The sequence below is a fragment of the Ptiloglossa arizonensis genome, chromosome 10, assembly GCF_051014685.1.
Source record: "Ptiloglossa arizonensis isolate GNS036 chromosome 10, iyPtiAriz1_principal, whole genome shotgun sequence".
Classification (NCBI taxonomy): Eukaryota; Metazoa; Arthropoda; class Insecta; order Hymenoptera; family Colletidae; genus Ptiloglossa; species Ptiloglossa arizonensis.
The window spans coordinates 17,277,574-17,304,646 of record NC_135057.1 but is presented as its reverse complement, the minus strand read 5'-3'; the positions used below and the strand labels follow the sequence as shown (position 1 = coordinate 17,304,646).

Sequence of the window (27,073 nt, the reverse complement as noted above, 5' to 3'; positions counted from 1 at the left end):
AACGGAATCGCGAGAATCGATCTCGTGGTTCCCGATGGAAATCCGTATTGGGTGAAAATTGCGGAGACAACCGAGACCGTTCGCTTCGAAGAGAGAGGGCTCCTTCGAGCCGGTTCCTCCCCGAAAACTCTTCTCGTTCTTCTTCCGTGGACGCGATCGAAAAGTAATTTGCGTCGCGAGCAGCTAACAACGGTTCGAAGTGGCGTGAATTTGGAAAATTTCGAGCGGCAGAGACACGAGTCCGTGGCACCAGGTTCGGTCCACGTTACCTTCGACTCTGTAAGGAATTACCCTTAATCACCGTGGAAATCTCGAGCGGAACGGCTGGCTGTGCTCGTAATTAACATCGAGCCCCGCGGTGAGATCGATAAGAGAAATCACCAGCGACGTAGACGAACGCGAAGCTTAATTATTGCGGCGCGGCGGTGCAACGATGTGCCGTTCAATGGGAAAATTTTATCGCGAAGAACGCCCTACCGGCATAATAACCCGCTCTTTAAAACGAACCGCAAGCCCGCTCGTTCAAAAGCTCGCCGCGCGTTCGCCTTGCTTACGGGATTTTCACCGCGATTGCGGTGCTTCTTGTTTTTATCCCCGATAGAAGCACGCTCGAGAAATAAATATTCTTGCTCGGTTTTCGTTGCTCTTAAATTACGGCACCGGTCCGGCTGGAAAAATTTTCCTCGAGAAACGTTCCCGTGGACCGCGATTCAAAACCAGCATCGAAAGTACTCGCGGTCCCCTCCCGCCGAGAAAACCTCCCCGCGTTAAGAAGACTGCGATCGAGCCGAACCTTACCAACACCCGACCGCGATCCTCCGATACGGAAATCATTTTCACAATTTTTCGTTTCAATTTGCAGCGCGAATCGCACCCTCCGTTCGTCGAGATACCGCGAAAGAGTTCCTCGTTGAACGTTTCTCGAAACGATTCGAACATTTAATCGTCTCTCGCGCTTAAAGGGCGTAATTCGTGCTCCGCGTTTCGTGTCCTCGAATTCCGTATTTCCTTGAACAAATTCGCTGGTTGAATTACTCTTCGCTGTGCTCGCCGTATTTTCGCACGTTTCTTCGGGCAGACGGGAAAGTTCTAATCGGATCTAATCTCGACGAAACACGACTACGTATGTTCCTCGACGACCGGAAGTTGAAGCTGTACTTACAGTTGTAAGCGAGGATTAAACCAGTACGCTTATAACCAGGCCGTTATAATTATCTAAAATCTGTCCGCTCGGGGTAAAGTGATTGCAAAGACTCTCCTTCCACGGAGTTTCTTAGTTAATTTCGAAGATGGTTCTCCACGAAATTGGAAACAGTCTTCGACGACTCGAACGTCATCGAATTCGAATTGTTCTTCGCTTCGCCGTGCAATCTATTTTTCATTGCGATTGCCCGTAACGCGTTCCAACAGGTTTGAATCGTCTCGATGCACGAACGAACAACTGATCGGAGTACCGCAGAAATCGTTCATCAATAACAAAGGCTATATTTGTGTCGATCACCGATACGGAGTCGGAATATCGCGAGTGTTGTTAAATTACAGCATTGTTTGCGATGTAACTTACAAGTAAAACGTTTATTAACAAAACAGACACGAATCGATTCGCCCTTAACGTTTCGAGTACTCCGATTACTTATTTATTTACGTCGAAAAGCCAATAGAATCCGTGCGTCGTCATCTGGCGACGCAAATAGGAATCATTTCCCGACAAACTTGGCCGCGTAGCCACAGATCGCGCCACCTTTATTATACGCGCAACGAAATTACTTCGTTAAATAATTTTGCAAGTAGTCGTTGAAAATCCTTCGAAACTTGTACAAACTGTGTTATCGGTCCGTTAAATGTATTTTTCACATTAAGATTATTAACGTAAAACAGATTCGTAATACGGAATAAAAAATAATGATAACTGATGCGGTTCTTTGGTTCCTAGCGATCCTATAGGACGAATCGATACTATAAAGTCGCAAAAAGGTGAATACAGTCCTTGTGTCGACATCTAGCGACCGAAAAGGGGAATCATTCCCCGACAAACTTGACCCAGTAGCCACAGATAGCGCCACTTGTATTATACGCGCAACGAAATTACTTCGTTGAATAATTTTACAAGTAGTTGCAGAAAATCCTACGAAACCTGTACTAACTGTGTCACCGGTCCGTTAAATGTATTTTTCACATCAGAATCGTTAACTTGAAATAGATTTGTAATACGGTATAAAAAATAATGATAATCGATGCGGTTCTTTGGTACCTAGCGATCCTATAGGACGAATCGATACTATAAAGCCGCAAAAAGGTGAATACAGTCCTTGTGTCGACATCTAGCGACCGAAAAGGGGAATCATTCCCCGACAAACTTGGCCCAATAGCCACAGATAGCGCCACTTGTATTATACGCGCAACGAAATTACTTCGTTGAATAATTTTACAAATAGTTATAGAAAGTCCTACGAAACCTGCACAAACTGTGTCACCGGTCCGTTAAATGTATTTTTCACATCAGAATCGTTAACTTGAAATAGATTTGTAATACGGTATAAAAAATAATGATAATCGATGCGGTTCTTTGGTACCTAGCGATCCTATAGGACGAATCGATACTATAAAGCCGCAAAAAGGTGAATACAGTCCTTGTGTCGACATCTAGCGACCGAAAAGGGGAATCATTCCCCGACAAACTTGGCCCATTAGCCATAGATGGCGCCACCGACGAAAAAGAAAACCAACGAAAATACAGGGGTTTCGTAAAATGGCTGAAACTTGGTAAAAAATAATCCCATTGTAATGGAGTTTCGCTCGTTCGAAAGGGAAACGATTGCGCCTTCCGATGCTCTTGGCAATAGTTCATCGACTCTAATTTTTATAGGTCAAACACCATCTCGAACACTGGTAATTTTTAAACAATTCGTATTTCGAAGAAAAGTTTGAAGCGCGTTTATCGTCTCGTGGTATGGATGTATGGAAGTAGATTATCAATCGCGATAAAAGTGACATATCCGTGTCATTGTTCAATGAGTGCCGAATGCAAATTTTCAACGAGAGAGACGAGAACGAGAATGCGATACGATGAGCGCGCAATCGTTGAAAATTTGATTTTAACGAGGAAGATAACGATTAAAAATTTGTCGAGCGCGAACTAGAGATCGTCTCGCAACGATTTATCGAATATTGAAAAGTATCTCTCTCGAAGAGAGTCGATTGCCGGAGTGTTGCCAATTTCTGGAGAAACTCGAGAGACGATGAATTCAAAAGGCAAAAAATTTCGATCAGATTTCCACGATCGACGTACCTCGATATTTTCCGTGACGGCGGTAATTTGAAATTCTTTCGTGTAAGTCGAACGAGTGAGAAACGAAAATAAATGTTCGTCGGTAGAAATCGATGAGAATAGTTTGTCCAGTTAACGGAAAGAGGTCAAGGCGATCGTCAACCTCACGGGTACCAGCTGTCAACTTCCGGTGGCAGTTCCCACTCCTCCGCTCGTTCTAAACTTCTCACCGAAAAAGCTGCGATCGTTTTACCGCGTACGTGGGACGAAATTGGACCGAGAATAGCGCTCTATACGATAAGACGAACAACACCGATGTTCGATGTTCTCCGATTGAAAACACTTGGAGCGTAGAGAATGCGCTCGAAGGTTCACCGGCTACGATCGCGTAAAGTAGTTTGTTATCCGAGGACCCTCGAGGTTCACGGATTCCACGCGGTCCTCTGAAATCTTTCGACTCTCCGGGCCGTAAGTCCGGCGATGTGACTAAGAATCGGCATCGACTTCCGTTTCGGGGATAAACGAACGACGAACGCGCGATGTCGTTCGATGGAGGTGATTCGCGCCTCGCTAAAAGGGACAACGAAAGGGAAGGGAATAAGAATCGGTATCGGGGGCGAAAGCGCGGCAAAGGGACGAGGAAACGTAGAACGGGAACGCGGCGGCGAGAATCGACGGAGTGTAAACCCAAGCCGAAACTCGAGCGACGCCAAAGTTAAATATAAATGTCGCGGCAAGCGTCGGCCTGGACCGATGAACCAGCGGATCGGGCAGTCTGTTCGTGGTCTTGGTCGTGGATCGACTACGAAAATCCGGATCACGGATTCGTGGTTGCGCGCGCCGCACGATTTTTCCGCCACGATCGATCTACCTCGATCTAGCTCGATCATCGCGACTCACCGCTACTCGTCGTCGAACGACCGTTCGTAAGTGTTCGCGCGATAAAACCGTGCCCGATGAGAGTTCGAGGATTCGCGGTTTGAACGAACAGGATCGATAAGCTCTTCTCGATCACCGGAACGGATTCCGACGATCGCCGTCTACCTGGACCGTTGGATTTTTAAAACGGCCGACTCGATTTCCATCACCGAAATCTCTGGCTTCGATTCGACGTCGTTCCGGTATGGTTCTCTCTATTATTTTCGCTACCGTGTGTCGCGGCACCGTCGAACCTCGAGCCCGATACGCGAAACGCGAAACACGGAACACGCGTTACCGATCGTTCGCGAATGCCGGTTCCGATTTTCGCTACCGTTCCCTCGAATGGTCAATTTCCCGCGCTACGAACGTTATTCCGTTTGGTCGTGAGTTCGGAGGATAATCGGCCCTCGGGGTTCACCGGTTCGAGCGCGACCCGTGTCAGGAACATCCGTTCCGAACGAAGACTATTTCTGTTCGTTAATTCGGCGGTAATCTTATTTTTGGACCCAGCATCCGAGGTCCAGGATCCAGCGCGCTAACGACCGTTGGAGCGTGGAGAAGCCCCGTGCCTCTTCTCGATACGATAGAATTTCGATCTCGTTTCGCTTCGCTTCGTTTCGCGTAATTTTATTCGAGGTCCGAGTTACGTTTTCCTCCAAGCACGTCGCGTTCCGTAGGCACGCGTCCTTTGATTCTTACTCGGGAGAAATCGTTTCGAAATACTTTTACGGGAAAGGTGGGTCTTCCCTTTTCCTCTCTCGGTCGGTCGCTCTCTTCCCGAGCGGAGCGCGCGCGAAAGAAAAAACGTTGGCCGAGTAACGAGGAATTTTCGATTCACCGTTTTCCGTGCGCTCTAGGATAAACCCGTGCACCCTAAATTCGTGTCCGAATTCGTACGGCATCGTTCTCGAGTGGTCTTGGCGTTATAAATAGCACCGGCGCTTCATTCTTCTCGACGCTTTATCGAAATCGGTGGAACGAACTCGAACGCTGCGAGCCGTCGAACCCTACTTCGTAATGGCGCTCGTGAACTTTAACAAGAACAAAATGGACGCGTGCTTTTCACCGACCGTTTCTTCCCTTCGAAAGAGAGAAACCTTCCGGATAAATATCTCGAGCCGATTTTTTCCCAACGGATGCACCGTTCGCCGCGTTCGTCTTTACGAATCGAAAGCGGACCGGTGCACCGTGTAACGAGCGATCGAATTCGCGGCCGTACGAAAGTTTCGATTTCGATGCAAGATCGAATCGAATCGAATCTTTCCTCGAAATCGAACAGCCGAAAGGTTTCTCCTTTTTCGCGCGAGATACGATCGGGCGAACGAAAAACGTGGGATTGCGCGGCGTTGCATCGAAAAACGATGGCGCCACGCACCCCCGCGTCTTCGCTCGAACGCACGCGTGCGACTACAAGGCTAATTGTAGGTGTTAATATTCGCGTCACTTTCTAAAATATCTGACGCACTCGGTGCAAATATACCTGACGCGTCGGACGCGTTCGTAGCTATCGTTCGAGTCGTTCGAAAATAGAATTGTCGCTATATTTAGTCGGCCTAAACTCGATATCCAGCCAAAAATCGTAGACCTTCGACCCGCGAAACCGCGCTGCCTCCACTTTTTTCTACTTCCGAGAAAACGAGAGAAAGTATTATTTTTCGGTTTCGCGTTCCGCGATACATCGTAAAACGTAGGTCCGTTCGACGCGACGACGGTTCGACGAACTTTCCAAACGATTGGAATCGATCGAACGTAATTTCGTAGAACGTTGACGCGCGGTACGCGTTCTCGAAAAGTATCGTGAGATCGTTTCGTGCGACTCGAGCGCTTCTCTCTCCGCGCGTACGCGTGTACGCAGGTCGCGTCGCGTCGCGTCGCGTCGCGTCGCGTCTCGTCGCGTCGCGGTGAAAATACGTCCATTGTAGATTTTTCGCGCGACAAGGGTAGCCGAGTCGGAGGAAAGCCGGACAATTCTAAACGCTTATTTCGAGAGAGTTTTGGCCGATCGCCCATCCCGATCTACCTACTCAGTGCCACCGCGCGACCCAGAGCTCGTTAGCCGCCGAACGACGTTTCGGCTTCCAACGACTACCGAACGATAATCTTGGTCGAGGCGAACGTCGCGATCGAGGAGATCCGAGCTTCGAACGAAATAATCGAGGATGCATTCGCTCGGTTGCAGCGATGCCAGCTGATCGGGAAGATTCGAACTAGCCGGAGATGTCGCAGCCGCCGTCGAAACCCCATGGAAAACCCGGGCCAGGGGCTGGTTGGTCCGGGAGACCGAACGTGCCCGGTCACTTCAGACCCCCGTCACCGTACAGCCCCTCGAGTTCGCCGCACCTTCAACGTCCTCGAGGACCGGCCACCCCGGTTCATCACGCTCATCCTACGTCCCCCCTTACGTATTCCGGAACGATGCACCCGATGAGCCCGGTACCGATCGGGATGCCGATCTCACCTGGAATGTCGCCGGTCTTTGGATCGCCGACCGGCTACATTCAGTGTCCCAGGCCCAGATGGCCATCGCCGATTCCGATCGGAAGTCAGCCACCCAGACCCTTCATACCGACTCAGGTACGTTCCGATTTATAGTATTTCGAGAAGCGATTCATTTCCCGTTGATGGAAATTCCGTTCCCGTAGCGATCGCGAAACCTGGGCCCGCTCCGGACTCGGTGGTTCTCGCTCCTCGTCCGTTAACCCTCGGGGGAGACGGTAAGATCGATCGACGCGCGTCGATAACCGTTGGACCTTACGGGCGTCGAACCGAGCCTCTCGAACCACCGCGAATCGCTTCTCCGAGTGGTCGACGCGTCGACCACCGCGGCAACCACCGAAATCGAACCTGGCCGTGAAAGAGGGTTCTCCTTCGGTGGAACCGAAAGACCACGCGTCACGACGATTTTACGAGTTTTAGCGGTTTCGGCTCGCGTCGAACCCACGACTCGAATGTAACGTACGCCGTCTCGGCTAACAACGCATCCCGACGTTTCGACGTTTCCGAGGCGCCGCGTCTTTCGAATCTACTCACGGCCATTTCTTCGAACGTAGCGACATCGCGTTACGTTCCGAGGATCGTTTTCGTCATTATTTTCTTTCCGTTTGAACAGAGCTCGTTGGAGAGCGACGCCGCGTCGCCTTTGGTCGCCGGACCACCGGAATACATCATCTCGCCGTACAGACCCGGCGATTACGAATACGTCGGCGTCCCGCTGGATCACTCGCAGACGGAAGAGGAAGCCACCGGTCCCAGCACCGCCGAAATAATAGCCAACCAGAGTCAGGACTACGTCGACGAGAAACTCGCCGAGTATCAAGCTACGATACAGCAACTTCAAAGTGAGTACTCCGAAATACCAATTACCGAACACGTATTCCCCCTTCGCGGCGTTGATCTCGCACCGCTCGCATCGGCTTCGAGCGTTTAGCGCGTTATCGAAGTCGAGATCGATGAAGGTTAGCGCCGACGTTTCGATCGCTCGAGCGGAAAATTTGTTTCAGTTGGCATCGAACGCCGAGAGAAACGTTACTCTTCGGTACGGTTCGAGACGAACGTTGACAACGATCGTCGAGCAATGTCGGATTCTCGACATCCAGGATCGCAAGATTTTTCGACCTCGCTTTTCTTTCGACTTCCGCGTTTGCCTCGAGGTTTCGATCGCCATTTCGGTGCTCGTTTCTTCGAAGGGAGCGTTCGTTCTCTCGATGCGCGACCGACCGAAGGTTTCCAAAATTTGAAACGCTCACGCGTCTTCGAGTATTCCTCGACACGTGTTGCCATATTTCTTCCGCCTTCGAATTATCGCAACTCGGAAGGAACACGGATATTTTGCCAACATTTTCGGCCAACGCGCAAGATTTATGCACCCGTTGAATGCACCGCGCGACCGTTACTGGGAAATAATTACGCAATTATCGATTACTTGCTCCTTCGACCGAAAGACGTCGTTTAAATTTCAAACGACGTTTCCGGTTTACCAGTCGCGCGATACGTGCACCGATTTTCTTCGGTTGCGCATCGATGAAAAGGAACGAGGAGCTCGGTAAAACCGTTCGTCGCGGGTGAACGTTTCGAAAAATGAGTTTATCGCGAAAGGTGTCTCGGTGCGTACGGTGAAACCCGATTTCCAACAATTTCACCCGCAACGATCGCGAGTCGATGGTTATCGGCAGTCCGCGCGAGTCCGCGACTGCATATCTGCCGAACGGCGCGGGAGAAGTGGAAGACCGTGGCTCGCCTATTTATAAATAGACGTGACGAGCACCTGCCGCGGTACGTTCGTAATTGTCGCCATTGACTTTTTTCTCTCCTCGAATGCGCCAAAGTTGCCAACCTCCGTGCTCGACGGTCGGTCGGTCGGTCGGTCGGTCGATCGATCGGAAAGATCGGGCGATTTCGAGTCGAGGTGTACGCGGGATGCCCTAGCTCCCGATCGAACACGAGCAACTCCGACAAAGATGCTATCGACGATCCGAGAAACAAACGATTAGCGGACGCGTACGCGGATCGAGGGAGCTCCGATCGTTGGATTATTTTTCAAACCCCGAATCGACGAACCTCGTTTATCGATCGCCCGCTTGTTTTTCGCAGATAAAGCGAATCCGATACGCATTTATCGCGGAGCTTACCGCAGAATTAGGATTATACGCGATCGTCGCGATACCTCGAACCGCGAAAATACGTTACTTTTGTCTACGATTTCATTCGGGACTAGGAATCTCGACGAGGCAACGAAAACCTAATCGCGCCGTAAAACGCGATGTTTCCCAACCTCGGAAGTGTTCATCCTTCGCGACACGATTTATTTACAACTTCCGATTATCGCGTTGAATTTGCATTACGCAACTGTGACGCGTCGATAACGCGCGATTGTTGCGCAGAGCGATATCGCCGATAATACGCGCGCTGTTTCTTCCAACGTCTCGAAACCGATAACGACGTCTACGTTTCTAACGCTAAAACTGTAGCGATTCCGCGCACCGAGCAAACTTTGTTAAACTGGAACGCGGAATTACGTACTCGTGTACTCGGTGAAACGTCAATTGCGCCGTTTTACGCGACGGAACGTTGCAAACGTCGAGCCTCGGAGAGCGTCGAGTCGAATCCAGAGCCCGACCGGTAACGGCTGCGCGCATCGAAATATTTTTCGCACGGCCGTGTTTCGCGAATCGGTAAGAAGCTTCGCAAGATCGAGTTCGCCGCGGGCGTAGCCTTCGATTTTCCATCGAAAGCTGGTTCCATTCTCCTGCGACTACCGTCGATGCGATTGCGCTGTCCCTCGAGCATCCGAAAATTGAATATCTCCGATCGCGTTGTTTCGTCGTCGAACGAACGCAGAGTGCGGCTTTAAAATCGGCCCAATAATTGCGACCAGTGTCCCCGAAACGATACTCACCGATCATCGTCCGTCCGAGTGCCAAAAGCGTCTTGGCAAGCGACGATTTCTCCACCGTTCGCCGAGTACCGGTGCTGCGAACGATTATAGGGTCAAGGAAGTTTTGCTTCTCTCCGCGCGTTACGAAAGATAATCGCGTTATCGCGACTTTCGAGGTATACCTTAAAAACGATTGTTACGCGATACGAATCGCACGCGGAATTGAGCATCGATGTAAAAACGGTTGGCGCGCGCGGTTCGAAACGACGGGACGGGACGTATGGGTCGGGACGGAACGGGACGGGACGGGACGGGACGGGACGGGACGGGTCGGGTCGAGACGGGTCGGGACGCTACGCGACGCGACGCTACGCGACGCGACGCGACGCGACGCGACACGACGGGGCGCCGCGGCGCCGCGCGAAGTGACATTTAGTCGAGCGGAGGAGAAGGAAGGACGCAGGATAAAGGCATCGATCCACCGGCGTGTTCCCCATCAGGAAGGTTGGATCGGGCAAACGAGAAGAGAGAGAGAGAACGAGGCGAGCCGGAACGAGGGAAGGCGAGAGAGGGCAAAGCGTCGGGTAGAGGAGGCGGTGAGAGGCAAGGGGAGCTGAAACGAGCCAGGGCAAGGTGAGGAGGCGAGGTGGAACTGGAAGTGGAAACGTCGTGGCGCATGGCTCGATTCGTAGGAGACGTCGACATCGCGCTGGTCCTCGTCGTCGTGGTCGTTCCTCGTGATCGTGCAATGCGGCTCGCGGACAAGCCGAGTGGACGGCTCGGGGGTATAGGAGGGCACGGAGGGCACCTCATGGCGGAACGAGGTGGGGACCCGGCGAGAGGTCGGGAAGAGAGGCACCAATATCGAACCGGCGGCCGTGGTGCGCGGCCAGAGTGCATTCCGTGAGCGGTAGACGCGTATCGCGGATAGTCGCGCAACGGCGTTACCTCGACGTAATCGCACGTTGAACACGAACCGTGAAAGAGAGAGAGAGAGAGAGAGAGAGAGAGAGAGAGAGAGAGAACGAGCGAGCAAACGCACCTCGAAACGCTCGGTAGCTTCCCCCGAGGAAAGATCCTCTTTCTCGTTGCCGTCGACCGGCCCGGCCGGTCTCGGACGACGCGCAACGAGCTGCCGATGTACGCGGTGGTGGTGCGCGTAGGGTGTGGTGTGCGGAGAACAGGTGTCCACGAGCGCAGCTCGACCGTGAAACGAGCAGAAACCGGAACCGGAGGAGCGCGCCGCGTTCAACGGCATGAATTTCGTTCACCGGCGAGCCAACTAGAGAGACATGTCGACGCCGCCGAAAACCGAGAGTCCTGTCGGCAACCGGGCCAACACCGATAGCTCCGGCACACCACGTGGTGCCCGGCTGCGGGACAGGGTCACCTTCTACGAGCAGGTGTGGTCCGGTGGACGCACCGCCAGCACCGAGGACCTCTTACAGGAGATCGATGCCAGACGACACGTCGGTAATTTTCGCTCGACCGGCAACTCCAGGCCCTCCTCCAGGGCCAGCGATTCCTCCTTCGAGGAGAGTTTCGAGACCCTACTCGAGGAGGGCGAATTGAACGGCGCCAAGGTGGTCAAGTTCGAGAAGATCACCGTCAGAAAGACCGTCAGAGAGATGATCGGCGCCGGTCCCGCGACCCTTCAACACCGTGCCCTCGCCGAATCGAGCAGAACGCCCAGCGAGGAACACGCCCTCGAGGATTCGGCTTATCAGAGCCACAGCCACGGTGCACCCAGTTGCGGAAGCAAGTCCAGCTCGGTCGCATCGTTCGCGAGGTTCCCGTCCGACGAGAGTCTCTCCCAGAGGAGGGCCAGCAGCCCTCGACAACATCCGGGAACGGACGATCGAACCCCGTTCGAACGGTACACCGAGTATCGCGCTCAAACCTTCCAGAACGTCAGCAGGATCGAATACGTATCCAGCAAGAACGAATACGACGCATACATCGCCGAGATCAAAGGTATCCCCTTCGCTTTTTCGACGTATTTTCGAAATCCCTTCGACGCGCTACTCCCCGACGCCGATGGGGAACCGAATTCGCCGAACGAGGAGGAACACGGCAGCGGGGAGGGGGAGAGCCCGGGGGAGGGGCACGGCCGAGGGTGCGCTGCGAATACGCTCGCTTCGCGATTATCGAGAAACGATTGGGCGTTGTACCCGACTTTAACAAACTTTCGATTCTCGGGAATTTCGAATCCGCGGTGGAGAGTCCGACAGGGACGATAGATTCGCGAGACGAGGAAACGATTGAACGTCGAAGATAAGATAAAATTGGCTCGATGCAATTTCTATTTCCTAGCGTCGCGTCCACCAACGAACACCGGCCGAATTGATAAACCTTCGGTATTACGAAATTTATGTAACCGCGCTTACACGCGGTTCATCGTTTCGTCGAGTAATTGCACCGCAATCGTTGCTTCCTTTTCTCCTTTCCACGGGGGAGTGGTCGCGGACTGGTTCCAGTTCGAAAGGTAAACTACTTGTCTCCCTTTCGCGTACTCTAGGAACCTTTTGTCGCGACGCGAGAGATCGAGCCTTAAACCGCGTCGGTGCGCGCACCGCGTCGATACTACGAGGTTCCTCGAACAGCGAACGATATCGAAACGCGTTGCGGCAACTCTACGACTCCGTTCCTCTTTCGTTACGGGAGGCGTCTTCGACCTTTCCGTTTATCTCGAAACCCAAAGATTCGCCTCGGTGAGCGACCTCGCCGCGTTCCTAATACGGCTAAAACGTTCCACTTTCCTCTCTTACCGTCCACTCGCGGAATTTCCAGTCGAGTTACAGGGCTTTTCTTCTCCCCGTCCTCCTCCTCCTCCTCTCTTTCTCTCTCTTTCTCTCTCTTTCTCTCTCTTTCTCTCTCTTTCTCTCTCCCCTCCCCATCCCTCCCTTCCCTCTGCACTCGACCGGCGACGAAGCAGGCCGAAGAATTTAACTTTTCCGCGATCGATCGAGTTATTCGCCTCCGTCTAGTAACGCATCGGCGATTCCCTCGCGGAGACCGTAAGGCTTTCCTCGGCGGCGAGCATCGTGCTCGAAAATAGGTATCCGGGCCAAAGGCTGCCCTTTCGTCGATACATCCGATCGAGAAGTAAGAAGAAAAGAAGATAGCGCCTAGCGAAATGTTAATAAGGATCATTTTCGCTCGAAACGGTTAATAACGCGTGCCACGTAACGAGTTCCGTCTCGCGCTTCGATCGATAACATCGATTCGCGGTTTGCGTTCGGATAACGGCGTTGCCCACGTTCACCGTGCCTTACGTGGGACAAACTGGAAAGATCGCTGGAGAATGCAGTTTTCAGGGCCACGGTCGATGTCACCGGTACGAAATACGCATTTTCGCTCTCGAGCTCGAGTCGAAACGGTGCCCGCGCGACCCCAACGATACGACAGCGCTACGAGCGATTCGGGGATCGCGTTCCCGAACAATTTAGGAGAACGACTTGGAATCGCGTACGATCGAATTACTTCGCGTTCGACGTACAGGGTGTTCGACGAAGCGCGGATCTCGCTTTCGGGATCGATTCGACGGTGAAAACGAACCGATTCGACGAGATGCGATCGTGTACGGAGGTAAACGGCCGCATCGTTGGCAGTTCGTTGCCGAGAACGTTGATCCAGGTGGGACGGGGAAGAAAGAAATGAACGGCATTGCGGTTGAACGTTTTTCTGGACAACGAACCGATACGACGATCGGACTCGTCGAAGAAACGTCTGGTTAAAAAAATGGGAAAAAAGTGGAGCGAAGTTGTTAGGGAAGTTGGAGAAAAGCAACGTCGCTCCGAATACACTTTACACGATACATTTTGGCACCGGTTCCTCCGCACCGTGGTACCGCGGGGCTCCGTACGCGAACGATTGCTCAACGATCGAGAATCGGGGCAACGAACCGTTGATCTATTCCCCGCGAATAAATAAAACGAAGCCCGTTGGGTCGAGATAACGAGCAACGCCGTACGAACGAACCGCTCGCGCCCGGTGTCGACCGGTCACACGACACAGCGACCGCAGAAGCCTCTTGTAATTCGTAATATCGGACTCCCTCGATACCGAATCACTGTGCATCTCGTATTCGAGGATTTCGCGCCTACGTGATTACCGTCCGAGAAAATAGAGACGCGGAAACTTTGTTTACGATTTTTCGAGCGTTTCGAGCGTTTCGAGCGTTTCGAGCGTTCGAGCGCTGCGAAATTTCCCTCCTTCGATTCGTAATCGATATTACGCGCTCGTTCGTAACGTTTCGAGCCGAACAACGGAGCGCCGTCCGCTTCGATAGGAAGCTGGGGAACCGAGTAGAATCTACGAAGAGCGAGTGCGTCGAGAAAAAAACGGAGACGGGAACGAGGTCAAGGTCAACGTTGGTTCGCAGCTGTTAAACGGTTGCGTCGCAACTTTGGATTTATCTTCGCGTTAACGCGAGACGAGCATCGAACCTCGTCGTTGGCGCGTTGATTCGCGAATCCGTCGCGAAAAAGATTCAACGATGTTCGAGGTCGGAGTCGAACACCGTCCAACGGTTTCCTCGCTGCGAAAAAAGGAGCGACGCGTTGGCAATTTTCGAATTAAACCGGTCGCGGGGACTCGGTCTCCTCTCGAGGAGAACATCGCGACGAAACGAAATCCGAAACGCGGTGCGTCGCAGTCTCTTCGAAGAGTAACGCGGTAACTCGTACTAATAGTAAACGATGACGTTATTGGGCGTCGGTTCAAGGTTACTCGGTGCTCGCCTTCTCTGAAACCTTTTTCGCTCCGTCTCTCCTCGTCCCTCCTCCGAGCGTTCTTTGTGTTTCTCGTTATCGTTGGTCGCGCGTTCCCGATTATCGTCGTCGTAAAAGAAGAAACTGGAATGGAGATTGGTAGTTGGGTCAAGTTGGCTCGTTAGGTTAGGCCCGAGGGACGCGAGTTGTTGGCTTCGTTGTCTCGAAGAGGCGGGAGGGAGGCAACTTTCCCGAAACAGCTTTTTTCGGTCGAGCGATCGAGGTTGGTTCAAGGTCGCGCGTGTCCATCGACCGGTACCGTGGCTTTTTAAACGTCGAACGCATACGCGCGAATTAACGAGGGAAGAGGTAGCTAGTTCCTTTCCGGGGAGGAATCGGCTCGCGAAGCTCCGTTCGCGTTACGAGACTTTGAGCGCGAACGAAAGACAAATTCGATCCGGTTTCTCGAGAGACGCGCTACGTCGACCCGGGCTTCGTTTCCGGGTAATCGGATTTCAATTTTTATCGAAGGTCGTGCGGGTGTTCGGTAACCGTGTCTACGAAGGTGTCGCGCGTCGATCGATGTTTGGAAGATCGAACGTATCTCGATCGATCGGTACCACCGGTCGGCTTCGATTTACCATTTACGAGCGTAAAAGATGCGCGCACCGTTTTTGCGCGTACATTGCGTGCAGGTGCGTTCCTATTCGGAAACGCTCGGGCAATTATCGTCGATGGGCACTCGCAACATCTTGGAAATTGAATGCTACGCGTGTATACCAGACCAGACGTAGACCGAGTACTTTGCGTCGAGTGATTATCCATGCTCGAGGCACGTGACAGACACGGTTAATTCGGAGCGACGGCGATCCGTCAATTTTCGATCGTTGAAAGTAATTTCCGAACGAGCGCGTCCGTTTGTCCGTCCGATTCTGAAACGATACCCCCGCGGGTATACCGTGGAACGTACTATATTTCTGGAGGCTCTCTCTTTCTCTTTCGGAGAGAGGGCCGATCGAAGACGAGCCAAGTTTCCGTGCGAGAGAACATCGTTGGGTCTTGCATCCCAAACGCTATTATACCATCGACGATTTCGAAGACCATTGGACCATCGTCGCGCGAGTAACGTCGCTTGCAAATTTGCGAACGCCGTTTAGATAAAGCGGGGGGACGAATCGCGACTACCGAATACACCAGCGCTCTATATATAGAAAGCATCGTAAATTCTATTTAGAGCCGCTTAACTCGATTCCGAGAATCGAGCGTTGACCGAAAAGGTTGCGGCACAGCGATCGGGGATCGGTAATCGAGGATCGGTAGATCCCGCGCAACCTTGCCGGCTCCGAGGCGATTAAAAAACCTCTACCTTAGGCTCGACCCAAATCGGTTCGCGTACGAGCAGATTTACGGCCGATTCGAGGACAAAGAAACGACGACTTCGCCGAGAGCGCGATCGTGGAAAACGGAATGGCGCGGGCCGACGTCGACGCGACGACGAGAACGATGTCGGAACTCGCATGATCGGCTCGCATGCCACGATTTCTCCAATTTGCTCGACGAGCGAGCATGCGATCTTACCTCATCCCCTTTGAACGCTCATTAGGAACTAATTAACGAACAATCGCGCGTGCAAACATACGGTCAGTCGTTTTTAATGGAGAGTGATCGCGACGACCGCGGCCAATTCGAGCGTTCGACAGATTCCTTTTCGTTTCACCGGGAGGGCCGCGCTTCCGAAAGCAATTAAACAATAAGAACGCGAACCGATCGATCGACGCGAGTACCGTACACGGCCGCGTTTAATTTATAGTTTTCAACCCTTAAAACTTGGATCCTCGAACAGCCGATTAGCCACCGTGTATGCAACTGCATGCATGGTGAATGGCGTGCAGTTGCATTCGATAATTGGAAGTTGGCTTTACGTTCTTACGAATGGAGCCCCCTTCGGGAAAGTCGTTGCAGCGAACATTATTATCGCGCTGTGTAAACTTGTTGCTGAAACCGGCGGTTATTTTAAGACACGATCATCGCTAAAAACAGAAGTTAACAACTGCGAAATGTACACTTCACCCTGGCCTATACCTGCCTACCTAGATCTTTCGAATGCCTCTAGCGATATCGTTGAGAGAAACGATACGTGTCCGAGTGTTGGATCTCTTCCGCGGGCACGCTGTTTTTGCTTCTACGTTCGATAAATCGATTCGTTTGTCGCTCGACCAACGTCAAGGTTGAGTTTCGTTATCTCGGGACATTTTCCATTCGTTCGAGTCGGTGACCGTGCGTTTCCTTTGCCGATCGATCGAAACCAAAGGGAGCTGCCAACGTTCCAATTTATCGAAAGGAGATCTACCCCAAAATCGATTTCTACGGACAACTCCATACAATTGGAGTCGTGTGTCGTCTCTCGGCTTCCGATCGAACGAATCGCACCGCGGACGAGTAAATATAGCGTAATCCGGTCGAATAAAAACGCGCGCAGAAATCCACGGTTGACGAACCAAAGGAAATCGTAGACTCGTCACGCGTATCGTTTACTCTCCTCGACGAATTCGATATCCTCGAGGAACATCGACGGTTACGGAAGAATTCTTTCGTACGATCGTTTCTACGAGTTCAAGTTCGACGCGAACGTTTCAGGATCTAAACTCCGTTCGCCGAGTGTCCTAAATTCACGAACGGTAACGTTCTTTCTCGCCGAGAAACGCTGCCCAGTGCTGCGAATCGAATTACCGCAAACACGAAGAGGATCAAGGCGATCGAGGCGCGGAAAAAAGGAAAAACACGATCGATTTCCTTTCCCCCGAAAGACGTTATCGAGCGTATGAGCTCATCCACGAGAATTTGTCCCACATCACCGATCGCCCCTTCCCCGTCGCGGCTTTTGCTTTCGACATCGCACGGCCCAGAGACGAAAGCGCTAAAAATACCAATTTATACGTGCGTCCGGCTTATGCGTGCACCTCTTTTCGAGGGAAAAAGAACGGGAGGGGGAGAGAAAGGCGAGATAATTTTAAATGTCAGCGACGATCGGATGGAAAATACCGGGAAAGAGAAGAAGATTCGCGTTCGCGCTTCCGAGCCGCGAACTCCCAACCGACTTCGTCGAGGCGTTGAGCAACCATTTGTCTCGAACCCAACCGTTGCGTCGCCTCGCGTTACGTTGCGTCGATTGTTTCTGTTAATTGCGTTACTTTTCTTTTCTCTTCTCTTCTCTTCTCTTCTCTTCTCTTCGTTTTCGTTTTCGTTTTCGTTTTTTCCTCTTTTTTTTCCATTCTCAAAGAGCGCTTCCCTTCCTTCGGTTACGAGTAGCTGGACGATAAAGATCCGTCGTTCGCCGATCGAAATTGTCCACGACACGAATCGAGTGTTCTCTTTCCTCGAGTGTTCGCTCTACGCGAACGGAGAACAATTTGCAAACCCGGCTTCCCGAAGTGAATTATTTATGCACCCCTCGTCGTCTCCGAACGAAAAAACGCAACACCGTCCGCAATTACCAAGTCCCTGCGAAAAGCGGTGCGGTTTCGCCAGCGTCGAGAGTATCGCCCCGATCTCGTTCGTAAATTGGATTGTAAATTACGTTTTATGGGATGCACGGCTTATATTTCGGCAACGATTACCGCTCGATGGATCGTAGCGATAAAAGCGAGAGGAAAAATTGCGAGATCGGGCGTCGATCGAAAGGTGCGCGTACATGTGCCCGCGTACGCATTCTACGATGGAATCGTGTTCGCGTCGCAACATTTTCTTTTCACCGAGACGAAAGTGTTTCGAAGAACGAGCAAAGTGGCGAGACGAATCGCGCGGAGAAAAATAACCAAGTTTTCGAAACCGCGATCGTTTCGAGAGCCGAATGAACAAACGTTGCTCGATATCGATCGTTGGGATCTAGAATTTTAGTTCGTTCTGCCGATCGAGAGAGTTCCCAGATGGCCAATTATCGAAGCGAGGTCGCGAGCAGGGAATCTCGAGCGGCGAGCTCCGCTCGGTTCGGGCTTTATTGAATCACGGTGCATTCGAAGATCGAGCCGAACGCACGATCGATGCGCGCGTAATGCGCCGTGAAATTACACCTTCCGAACGGAGGATGTAATTTAGTTGTTCGTCTCGATAGCTAGACGACGCGCGAACGAACAAGAACCGAACGAGACGTCGTCGATTCGTCGTAGAGCGAAAGGGGACCAGCTGCGAACCTTACGCCGCCGATTACCTTACGATGCGCGGTAAATCTCGCGAGTGCTCGATACTATATTTCGGCGATTTTAACGACCACTGCACGGGATGCCGAACCAACGACCCGCGATTTATTTCATCCGAGTACGTTTCGTATACCGTTACCGAGTCGAGCGTGTAATATGTATTCCTTGAACCGATGTATGCGGTTCGCGTGCATCGTAGACCGGTTGCGTATCGAAATGACGGACGACGAAAGACGGTGAATCTCGATCGCATTTCGAGTCGAGACGTTTGCCACTTTTACGCTACCATCGATCGCCCGGTAACTCGCGCGAGAAATAAAATCCGAATAGACGCCGCCTGTTGAAACAGGGTTAGCCAGCTGTCTATCGTATATCATATGGCGGCCGTACGTGTATACGTAGACCGGTAACGATCATTAGCGAGCTCGCGTGCGAATCTATTAAAAACTGTCTCTGTGTTCGTGACACGAACCGTCCTCGCGTTCTATCTTTCGCTCGATGTATCCGTGGAAGACCGTGCGAACGCGAACGACGCATTCGTTTTCAAAGTTTTCTTTCGCCTCGACACCGGCCGTTGTCTCTTTTCTTTTTCCGTTGGTTGTTCGATCGGTAACCGTGTAACGCCTTCTCTCTCGGAACGAACGAACGAATAATAGGTACTTTGTCGCGGGTGTGCCCGATGTGCCGGCTAACCTTACAAAGTGTTTCAAAACTCTGCGTAAGAATACGAAAGCTTACTGCCGATCGAGCGTTTCAACGAACGCCACTGTGCACGCTACGATCTAAGAAACTGGTTTCGACTGTCTACTTCGGGCGTGATGTACATACGCGTGAATCGATCGATGAATTTTTCACGCAACGATACTCTCCGTCCCAACGAATCGAAACATTCGCCCGATAATTTGAAAATTTTACGACCTCCTCCCGTTCCGAGGCGTCGAATGCACCGTTTCCAACGCGATTTACGGTTCGCGCGCTGTAATAATCGCGAGAGTACGCAATTGACGATGACGTAACGCGAGTCAAGACTGAATCACTTACACAAACGCTGCATACATTAACGCGCATAGTTTTCGTTCGATCTTCGTTATCAATGTCGTCGAGTGTTGTGTCAGGATTATTCTTAGGTTCGAAAGACGATGATAATGCGATACAGTTTGCGAGATAATTTACTCGCTGCGAGTTCGTAGCTTGTCTCGTAACTCGATCGCTGTTTCTTCGACTCTGTGTAACGGGAATATCATTTTCGGAGTATCTTTTCGATCGAATATTTGTTACCGCAACGATCGACGTAATTCCGCTTGCGTAACAGCGTAGAAAATGTTTCGTTTATCTCCGATGACACCACGAGGCAACCTTGAGATTCGGCACGTTTCGAAGATTAAGAGCGGATCGTTCCGCAAATCGCGAAAGAAGCCAACGTTTCCCTTCTACCGAAACCTTCCGTACCGAGTACATATACGAAACAACGTCCCGAGCGATCGTCGACCTTTAACTCTTTTATTTTACGAGTGAATCCCTAATCGTCTGATTAACGTTCTCTTGAAATATTTCGGACTACGATCCGAATGCTTAAAGTTTTCCTTCTCTTTTTAGACGAACAGGAACGAGTACAGAAGAAGACGTTCGTCAACTGGATCAACTCCTACCTATCCAAGGTGAGCGACACTCCCAATTTCTCGATAAAAATAATTCGGGATGAAAAATATATATATATATATATCGATTCTGGAAGCATTTTTCGTCCGAGTCTTCTTCTTTCTATCGTCCCTCCCCATACATACGTACGTATAATAAGCCAACGGTGAAATTACTTCTCATCACGAATATCAGACCTTGGCTGGGATAACTCGTGCCTGGCTCGCGAGTCTCGATACTGCTCCCCAACTTCCGCACTTCCGGATACTTGGAAACTTTGAATTAGACATCCCAGCCCACTTCCTCGCGACATGCATGCCTCGGAAGCGACACGACATTGCGTTCAACCCTGTTCCGTGAACGCGACTTAATTAATCACCCGACTCACCCCTATCCCCATTCCCTTCGATTCCATCGAAAAATACGAAAAATCCTTTCGTCCTGTTGTCTCGAGACATTCGACGACGTCTTCGAGATCCGCGCAACGGTCGAGTGTGAGAAAGGTAAGGCGCGACGATCAGGAGGTCCGTGTACCGTCGATCGTTTTTCACCAGATCACGTACTCGAGTGATCCCGGAAACTCGAAGCTGGTTTCGGTTCGACGAAATGGACGTTTCCAATTCTCTTCCACGATCGATTTACACCGTTCGAGAAAGTCCGAACGTTGTCATCGTTTGGAGTCGCTTCGTAACTTTGTAACTTATTTCGTTTCCTTTTCTTTTCAATCGTACGTGTTCGAGTAACGCGCAACGTTCGAAACAAAGAAGCTTCAACGGACGTACTCGGTTATTTCGAGAAGTGTTTATTTAACGATGCACGTGCCGATGATCGTACTCGTTTTCAGAGAATCCCACCGCTCCGAGTGGAAGATTTGATCGAGGACCTGAAAGATGGCACCCGGCTACTCGCGTTGCTCGAAGTGTTGTCCGGCGAGAAGCTGGTGAGTGCGTACGACAGCTGCGAATCGCGTAATTCCGTTCGTTGGAACGTTCCGCTGCGACGAATTGCGTTTCTGTTTACAGCCGGTGGAACGAGGCCGTAACTTGAAGAGACCGCATTTTCTCAGCAACGCCAATACCGCGCTTCAGTTCTTACAGAGCAAAAAGGTGAATACCCGAAACCATCTCGCTACGCGATTCCGGTCTCTGGCGAATTAGCGTCGAATAATCGAATTCCGGGCATCGACGACCGTGAAATATTATATATGTAAAAAAGAAAGAAAAAAGAAGGAAAAGTGTTTCGTATGTAAGCGCAATGATATTTTTCGACCGTTTCCAGATCAAATTAGTGAACATAAATTCGTCCGACTTGGTCGACGGAAGACCGCCCGTAGTGCTAGGCCTGATATGGACCATCATCCTGTACTTCCAGGTAGACGCTCTTTCGTTTCAACTAATACGGTCGAAGCTATACGCAAAAAGCACTCTTACAACTAGAATGCGGTAGTTGCTTGAATCTTACGCTCGTACCACGTATAACGTTGAATTATATAAACGTGCTACGATATACGCGGTAACACTGCAATCGTTTACAGCGGGGATTAATTTGGGAACCGCGAAGGTCGATCGTTTACGAATCAAAAGCTTGAGAATGATAAAGACCCCGTAGACCGCACACCTCTGCGTCCTCGCATAATTCTGCTCCGCGAGGAACGCTTCGAGAAGGGGCCAATGATTAGTCGTTTCGAAACAAAGAAATTAGTCCTCGTTAAGAGCGAAGTAAATTACTTTCCATTCTGCTAACCGTGTTTATTCCACAAAAACAAGCTACGATCGAAGGATCGAAGGAAGGTGAGTAGCTATAAAAAAAAAAGAGATTTCTGTCCAACTGGTACGATCTTGACGAGAGGGAAAAGCCGTAGAGAGTAAAAGATAGCACGCACTTGCATGATCTTACGCGTCACACTAACACGCACGCTAGAACCTCCTTCCCGGTGAATTCTTCTCCGTCGCGATTCTTCCTCGTCCGCGATTCACCGATCGCGCATTTTTTTTTAGATCGAAGAGAACACGAGAGCTTTGGAGTATCTCGGGCACACGTGGGGCAGCCAGAGCAGCCTGGAGAGTCTCAGCACCCAAGGTTCGGCCGCCAGCGAGAGAAAACGCATAAGCAGCGAGAAATGGAAACAAGGAGCGCGAAAGACTTTGCTTCAGTGGGTGACCAATGCCCTGCCCAAGTTAGTAGAATACGCACACGCGTCCACCTAGTTACTTGGAAGGGCGCCGTTGCCTCCTCGGAATGGAAAAATAACATTATCGCGTTGTCGCGATTTCGATTCTTCAGAGACATTGGGATTCAAGTTCGCGATTTCGGTGAGAGCTGGCGGGATGGGAACGCCTTCTTGGCCATCATCGACGCGATTAGAGCGAATCTGGTGAACATCGCCGCGATGAGAGAAGCCTCGAACAGAGCTCGTCTCACGACTGCTTTTCAAGTCGCCGAGGTGGAACTGGGCATCGCCAGACTTCTCGACCCGGAGGACGTGGACGTTCCTCAACCCGACGAAAAATCCATCATGACCTACGTCGCGCAATTTTTACACAAATATCCGGAACCAGGATCCACCGCGTCCGACTCGTTCGCCGCTGTGCAACAAGAGTACGACGGACTGTTCAACTGGCTCAGCGAGAGAGTCCGAAACCTGGAGCAATTGGACAGGACCAATTCCTTCCCACCGAATTACGGGGTAGGATCGGGTTGCGAAAACCTCGATCGCGACAACTCGTTTTTTCTCGAACTCGTGATTTCAGGAGTACCTTGCCGCAAAGACGGAAGCCGATCAGCAGCTAGCGGTGTACAACAAGTTGCAACGTCTCGTCGAGACGCCCAGCATGATCAGCATCACCAGAGACTCTTGGAGACACATACAGAACCTCTGGGAAACGTTCGAGATTCTCGTAAGTCGAAAGATTTTCCTATCGTAACGCGACCATAATTTCTTACCGAGCCGAGACGAAGCTTCGAAGAGTCACGGGAGATTACGAAAGCCGAAGAAGCGGTAATCCTATTTACGGTGCAGTGTTCACTCGACCGTGATCTATAGATAGTAGATACGCGTACGCGTCATCCGTTAAGATGATTATCGATAGACGAAAGGGACAACTTACGAGAAACGGTTGATACGTAAATAGGTTAGTAGGTTAACGGTGGTCCACTCGTTTCGCTACTTTGTAGATGTTGCACTGGCTCTGGCTGCTCGATTCCGGATTGCCGGGCGAGTTCGGCGAGGTGAATAGATGGTTGAGCGGAGCCGAAGCCCTTTTGATCTCGGACAACGATATACCGGAGGAAATGACGGAGGAAACGGCCAATATAATATCGAACAAATTGGAGGATCACAAAAAATTCTTCCTCGATCTACCGTCGATGACGGAGAGGTTCCAAGCGATTCGGAATTCGTCGCTCGCGCTGCAGATACCGGTGCAGCAGTTGAACAACTTGGCCGCCAGATTTGAGAGTCTGCCGGATCGTGCCGCCAAACGGAGGATCCGATTAAAGTTCCTGGAGCACAAGTGTTGCCTTATTGCTTTCTTGTTCCTAGTCGAGACGAAGCTGAAGGGTTGGAGCGTCAAGTACGGCACCGAGGAGAAGGTGCACCAGATGCTGGAACAGTACAGAAACTTTGTGTCCCGAAACCGAATCTTCCAAGAGTTCCAGAAGGCGTATTTGGACATGCAACGAGTCGTCGACGACTATAAACGGGAGGGGAACGTCGGTAAGTTTCTTCTTTTTTTTTCCCCCCCCGTAGTTTCGGTTGTTGCGCGGGCGAGGATTCGAAACGAAAGGTCCGTGACCGTGTACCGTTCGTTCCAGACAAAGAAGAGAGCTTGAACATCGATCGTTTCATGCGAGAGACCAGCGACAAATGGAAGAGCGTCTCCATGGACTTGCGTTGCGTGCAAAGCATGCTGGAGGAAGTGGTGGCGTACTGGCGTCGATGGAACGTCGTTTCGGACGAGTTCGAGGCCTGGTTGATACGAGCGGAACCTGCCTTGAATCTTCCCGAAGAGGAGAGGATGGAATTTTTCCAGGACATAAGCGTGTGGAAGGACAAACACCAACAACTCTCGGATACCGTTACCTTCCTGATCGCCACGTCCGACGAACCCGTCGCGTTACTGCTCAAGCAACGTTACTCGAATCTAACCGCCAGATGGGAAACTCTGTTTCAAGAGGCGAAACAGTACATGCACGCCGGCGATCTGATACGAAACAGAAAAGATTACAGAGCCGGGGTGGAGATACTACAAAACTGGCTGAGAAACGTCGAAACCGCTTTGGCAGCCACCGATCTGACCACCACCGAAAAGATCAAAGCCTACGGTGAGAAACTTCAAGTCTTCCACAACGAGGTCGAGGGTATCGAGGATCTCTTCAAGAGTATCAGCAAAAAATTCCAAACCCTCATTCAAGACCTGTCTCGCGACGAGGTGGACAAGATGATGAACACGTTGAAGAAAGAGAAAGAAGCTCTGGTTAAAGTCCGTGCCTTGATACCGATGCAATTGCACTTGTACCATCAGTTGTTGGTGCAGCAGGAGTCGTTGGAAGCTGGACAAAAGGAAATTGCGGCCTGGTTGGACGAAGCGGAGAAAATGTTGACCGGTATAGACCTCTCGGGCGGGAGGGAGCACATTCTGGCTCAGTTGGACCGTCACAAGGCCTTCTTCTCGAGAACCCTCTACTACAAGTCGATGCTGGAGTCGAAGAACAAAGTATTTACCAGCATCGTTAAATCCGTGGACAGCCACGCGGACGTTGCCACCGCGGAAGGTGGGAAAACGTTGAGAGAATTGAACGAACGGTTCAACAGAGTGTCCCGGGCTGCTCAGACCTGGGAGCAACGACTCCAAGACGCGGTCCGATGCTGGACCAAGTTCAAAGAGTGCGAGAGACAGGTCTCCGAGTGGTTGTCGGTCGCGGAAACGATGATCAACGACAAACATACCGACAATAGACGATCGATAGAGTACCACAAGAACTTTTTCAGCAACGTCAACGAGAAATGGATTCAGGACTTTGTGAACGCCGGCCAGGATCTGAAGAATATTCTGCCGGTCGAGCAGCAAGCTCCGATCGTGGAGGCGGTGGAAGCGCTCCAGAAACGTTGGAAGGAAGTGCTCACGTTCGCGCCCCTTCATCTCATGAGGCTCGAGTTTCGTCTCGACGAAACGACGTTTCTGCAATACCTGAAGGAAATCGAGGTCGAGATCAATTCCGAGCAGCAGGCTCTGACGAAGAACGAGAACGTCGACGGCATACTCGAGCGTAACAGGGAGTTCTTCGTGAACCGTGGCACCGTGTTGGAGGTGGAAAAGTGTCTGCAGACATTGAAGAAGATCGGCTACGCGTACAGTCAACTGAAACCGAGCGACACCACGCTCTCCGAAGCTGCGCAAAACGCTGAACGTCTCTGGGAGGATTCCGCTCAGAGAGTGGAACGTTTGAGGGAGCAATTGAAGCAAGTCCCTCAACAGTGGGCCGCCTACAAGAAGAAGTTAGTCCGCTGCTCGACGCTTTTTACCGCAAACGGGATTCGGCTCGATGTCTGATTCGACGATCTCCGTTTCTATTTCAGATTCGACGAAATGGTCAGATGGATGGATCACGTGGACAGCAACCTCCGAACCATACTGCACGAAGTGAACACCTTGGAGGAATTCGAGACGGAGAAAACGATATTCCAGGTAAAGAATCGCGGCAGATGCCGACGCCTACTACGCATTACTTACTAATTTGACGCGCGCACGCTTTTAAACGTACATTTTTCATTTGCGTTCGGCTCCCTGGATAGGTTCAACTTGTGACGGTAAATATAACTGTCTACCGTTCGATATACGAAACGTAACGAGTCTCGTCGCGGTAATTTCTCCGTATTCGTAATTTTCGTCAATTTTCGTAACGTTCCTTGTTCAGAAAATATGCCGGGAAGCGGACAGCAAGCGCGAAGAAATGAAATGGTTGGTTCAAACCCTGGACAGCTTGACCTCGAACCGCTCGGACCACGAAGCTCTATCGGAACAGAATCGTCTCGAGCAATTGATAACTCGTTACAAGAACTTGATACCGACGATAGAGATCACGATGACGAAAACCGACATCTACTCGAAAAGTTACACCTACAGGAAGGAAGTGCGCGAGGTGTGCACCCTGCTTCGCAAGGTCCGCGAACAGTCAAAGGTCGACGTGGTCTCGGAATGCCCGGAGAACCTTCAGAGCGCGGTGTCCCATCAGGAAACTCGGCTCGGTCAACTCGAACAACAGAGATCGAACATTGTCAGCATGCTGCAACGCGGCAAAGATCTTCTCAAGGATCAACACGCCCCGCCTTTCGTCTCCCTCGAAGTTCAACAGCTCGAATCCAGCTGGAACGACACGTACGGGCAGAGCGTCGAGACCCTGAAATCGTTGAAGAACTCGCAAAAGTTGTGGAACACCTACTTGGATCAGAAAGAGGAGATACTGAAATTGATCGAGCAGGCCGAAGAAGAACTGAGGAGAATCGAGTCGAGCAGCTATTACGACGCCTCTCAGGTCTCCTCCGATCTTCAAAGCAAACAAGATTTTAGCTCGACCTTGAGGAAATCTGCCGAAGAATTGCTTAAGAAACTGCGCGAGACGTATGCCAATCTTGCGGACGTCGCACCGACCGAACGGAAGGAGATCCTGAGGAAGGAGATCACGCAAACCGAGAAGAAGATGGAGACGACGTTGAAGATCGTACAGGAGAAGGTTGTTTATCTTCAAGAGTACAGCACCAGATGGAACAAGTTCCAAGCGAAGATGAACGAGTTACAGCTCTGGGCCCAGCAGAGCGCTCCTCAATCGATCGCGGACACCGAGAATTTGGCGACCACGCCCGAGGAGATGGTCCACAGAACGGAAAGCTTGCAGAAGGAGATCCAAGAGAGGACCAAGATGCTCAAGTTTCTGGAAGAGGAGTCGGAAAAGCTCGTGAAAGGTA

General features: G+C 51.2%; 1 protein-coding gene across 1 annotated transcript in view; it reads left to right on the top strand.

The window, feature by feature from the left end:
* Window positions 1-10,494: 10,494 nt before the first annotated feature.
* Window positions 10,495-27,073, top strand: part of Msp300 (Muscle-specific protein 300 kDa) — an 87,185-nt gene continuing 70,606 nt past the window's right edge. The window contains 12 exon segments of the mRNA XM_076322366.1: window positions 10,495-11,537; window positions 20,068-20,129; window positions 20,954-21,049; window positions 21,132-21,215; window positions 21,388-21,480; window positions 22,107-22,285; window positions 22,393-22,795; window positions 22,860-23,006; window positions 23,284-23,824; window positions 23,923-25,606; window positions 25,688-25,796; window positions 26,026-27,070. Of these exon segments, the coding sequence (XP_076178481.1) occupies window positions 10,856-11,537; window positions 20,068-20,129; window positions 20,954-21,049; window positions 21,132-21,215; window positions 21,388-21,480; window positions 22,107-22,285; window positions 22,393-22,795; window positions 22,860-23,006; window positions 23,284-23,824; window positions 23,923-25,606; window positions 25,688-25,796; window positions 26,026-27,070 (5,125 nt within the window). The 5' untranslated portion in view covers window positions 10,495-10,855.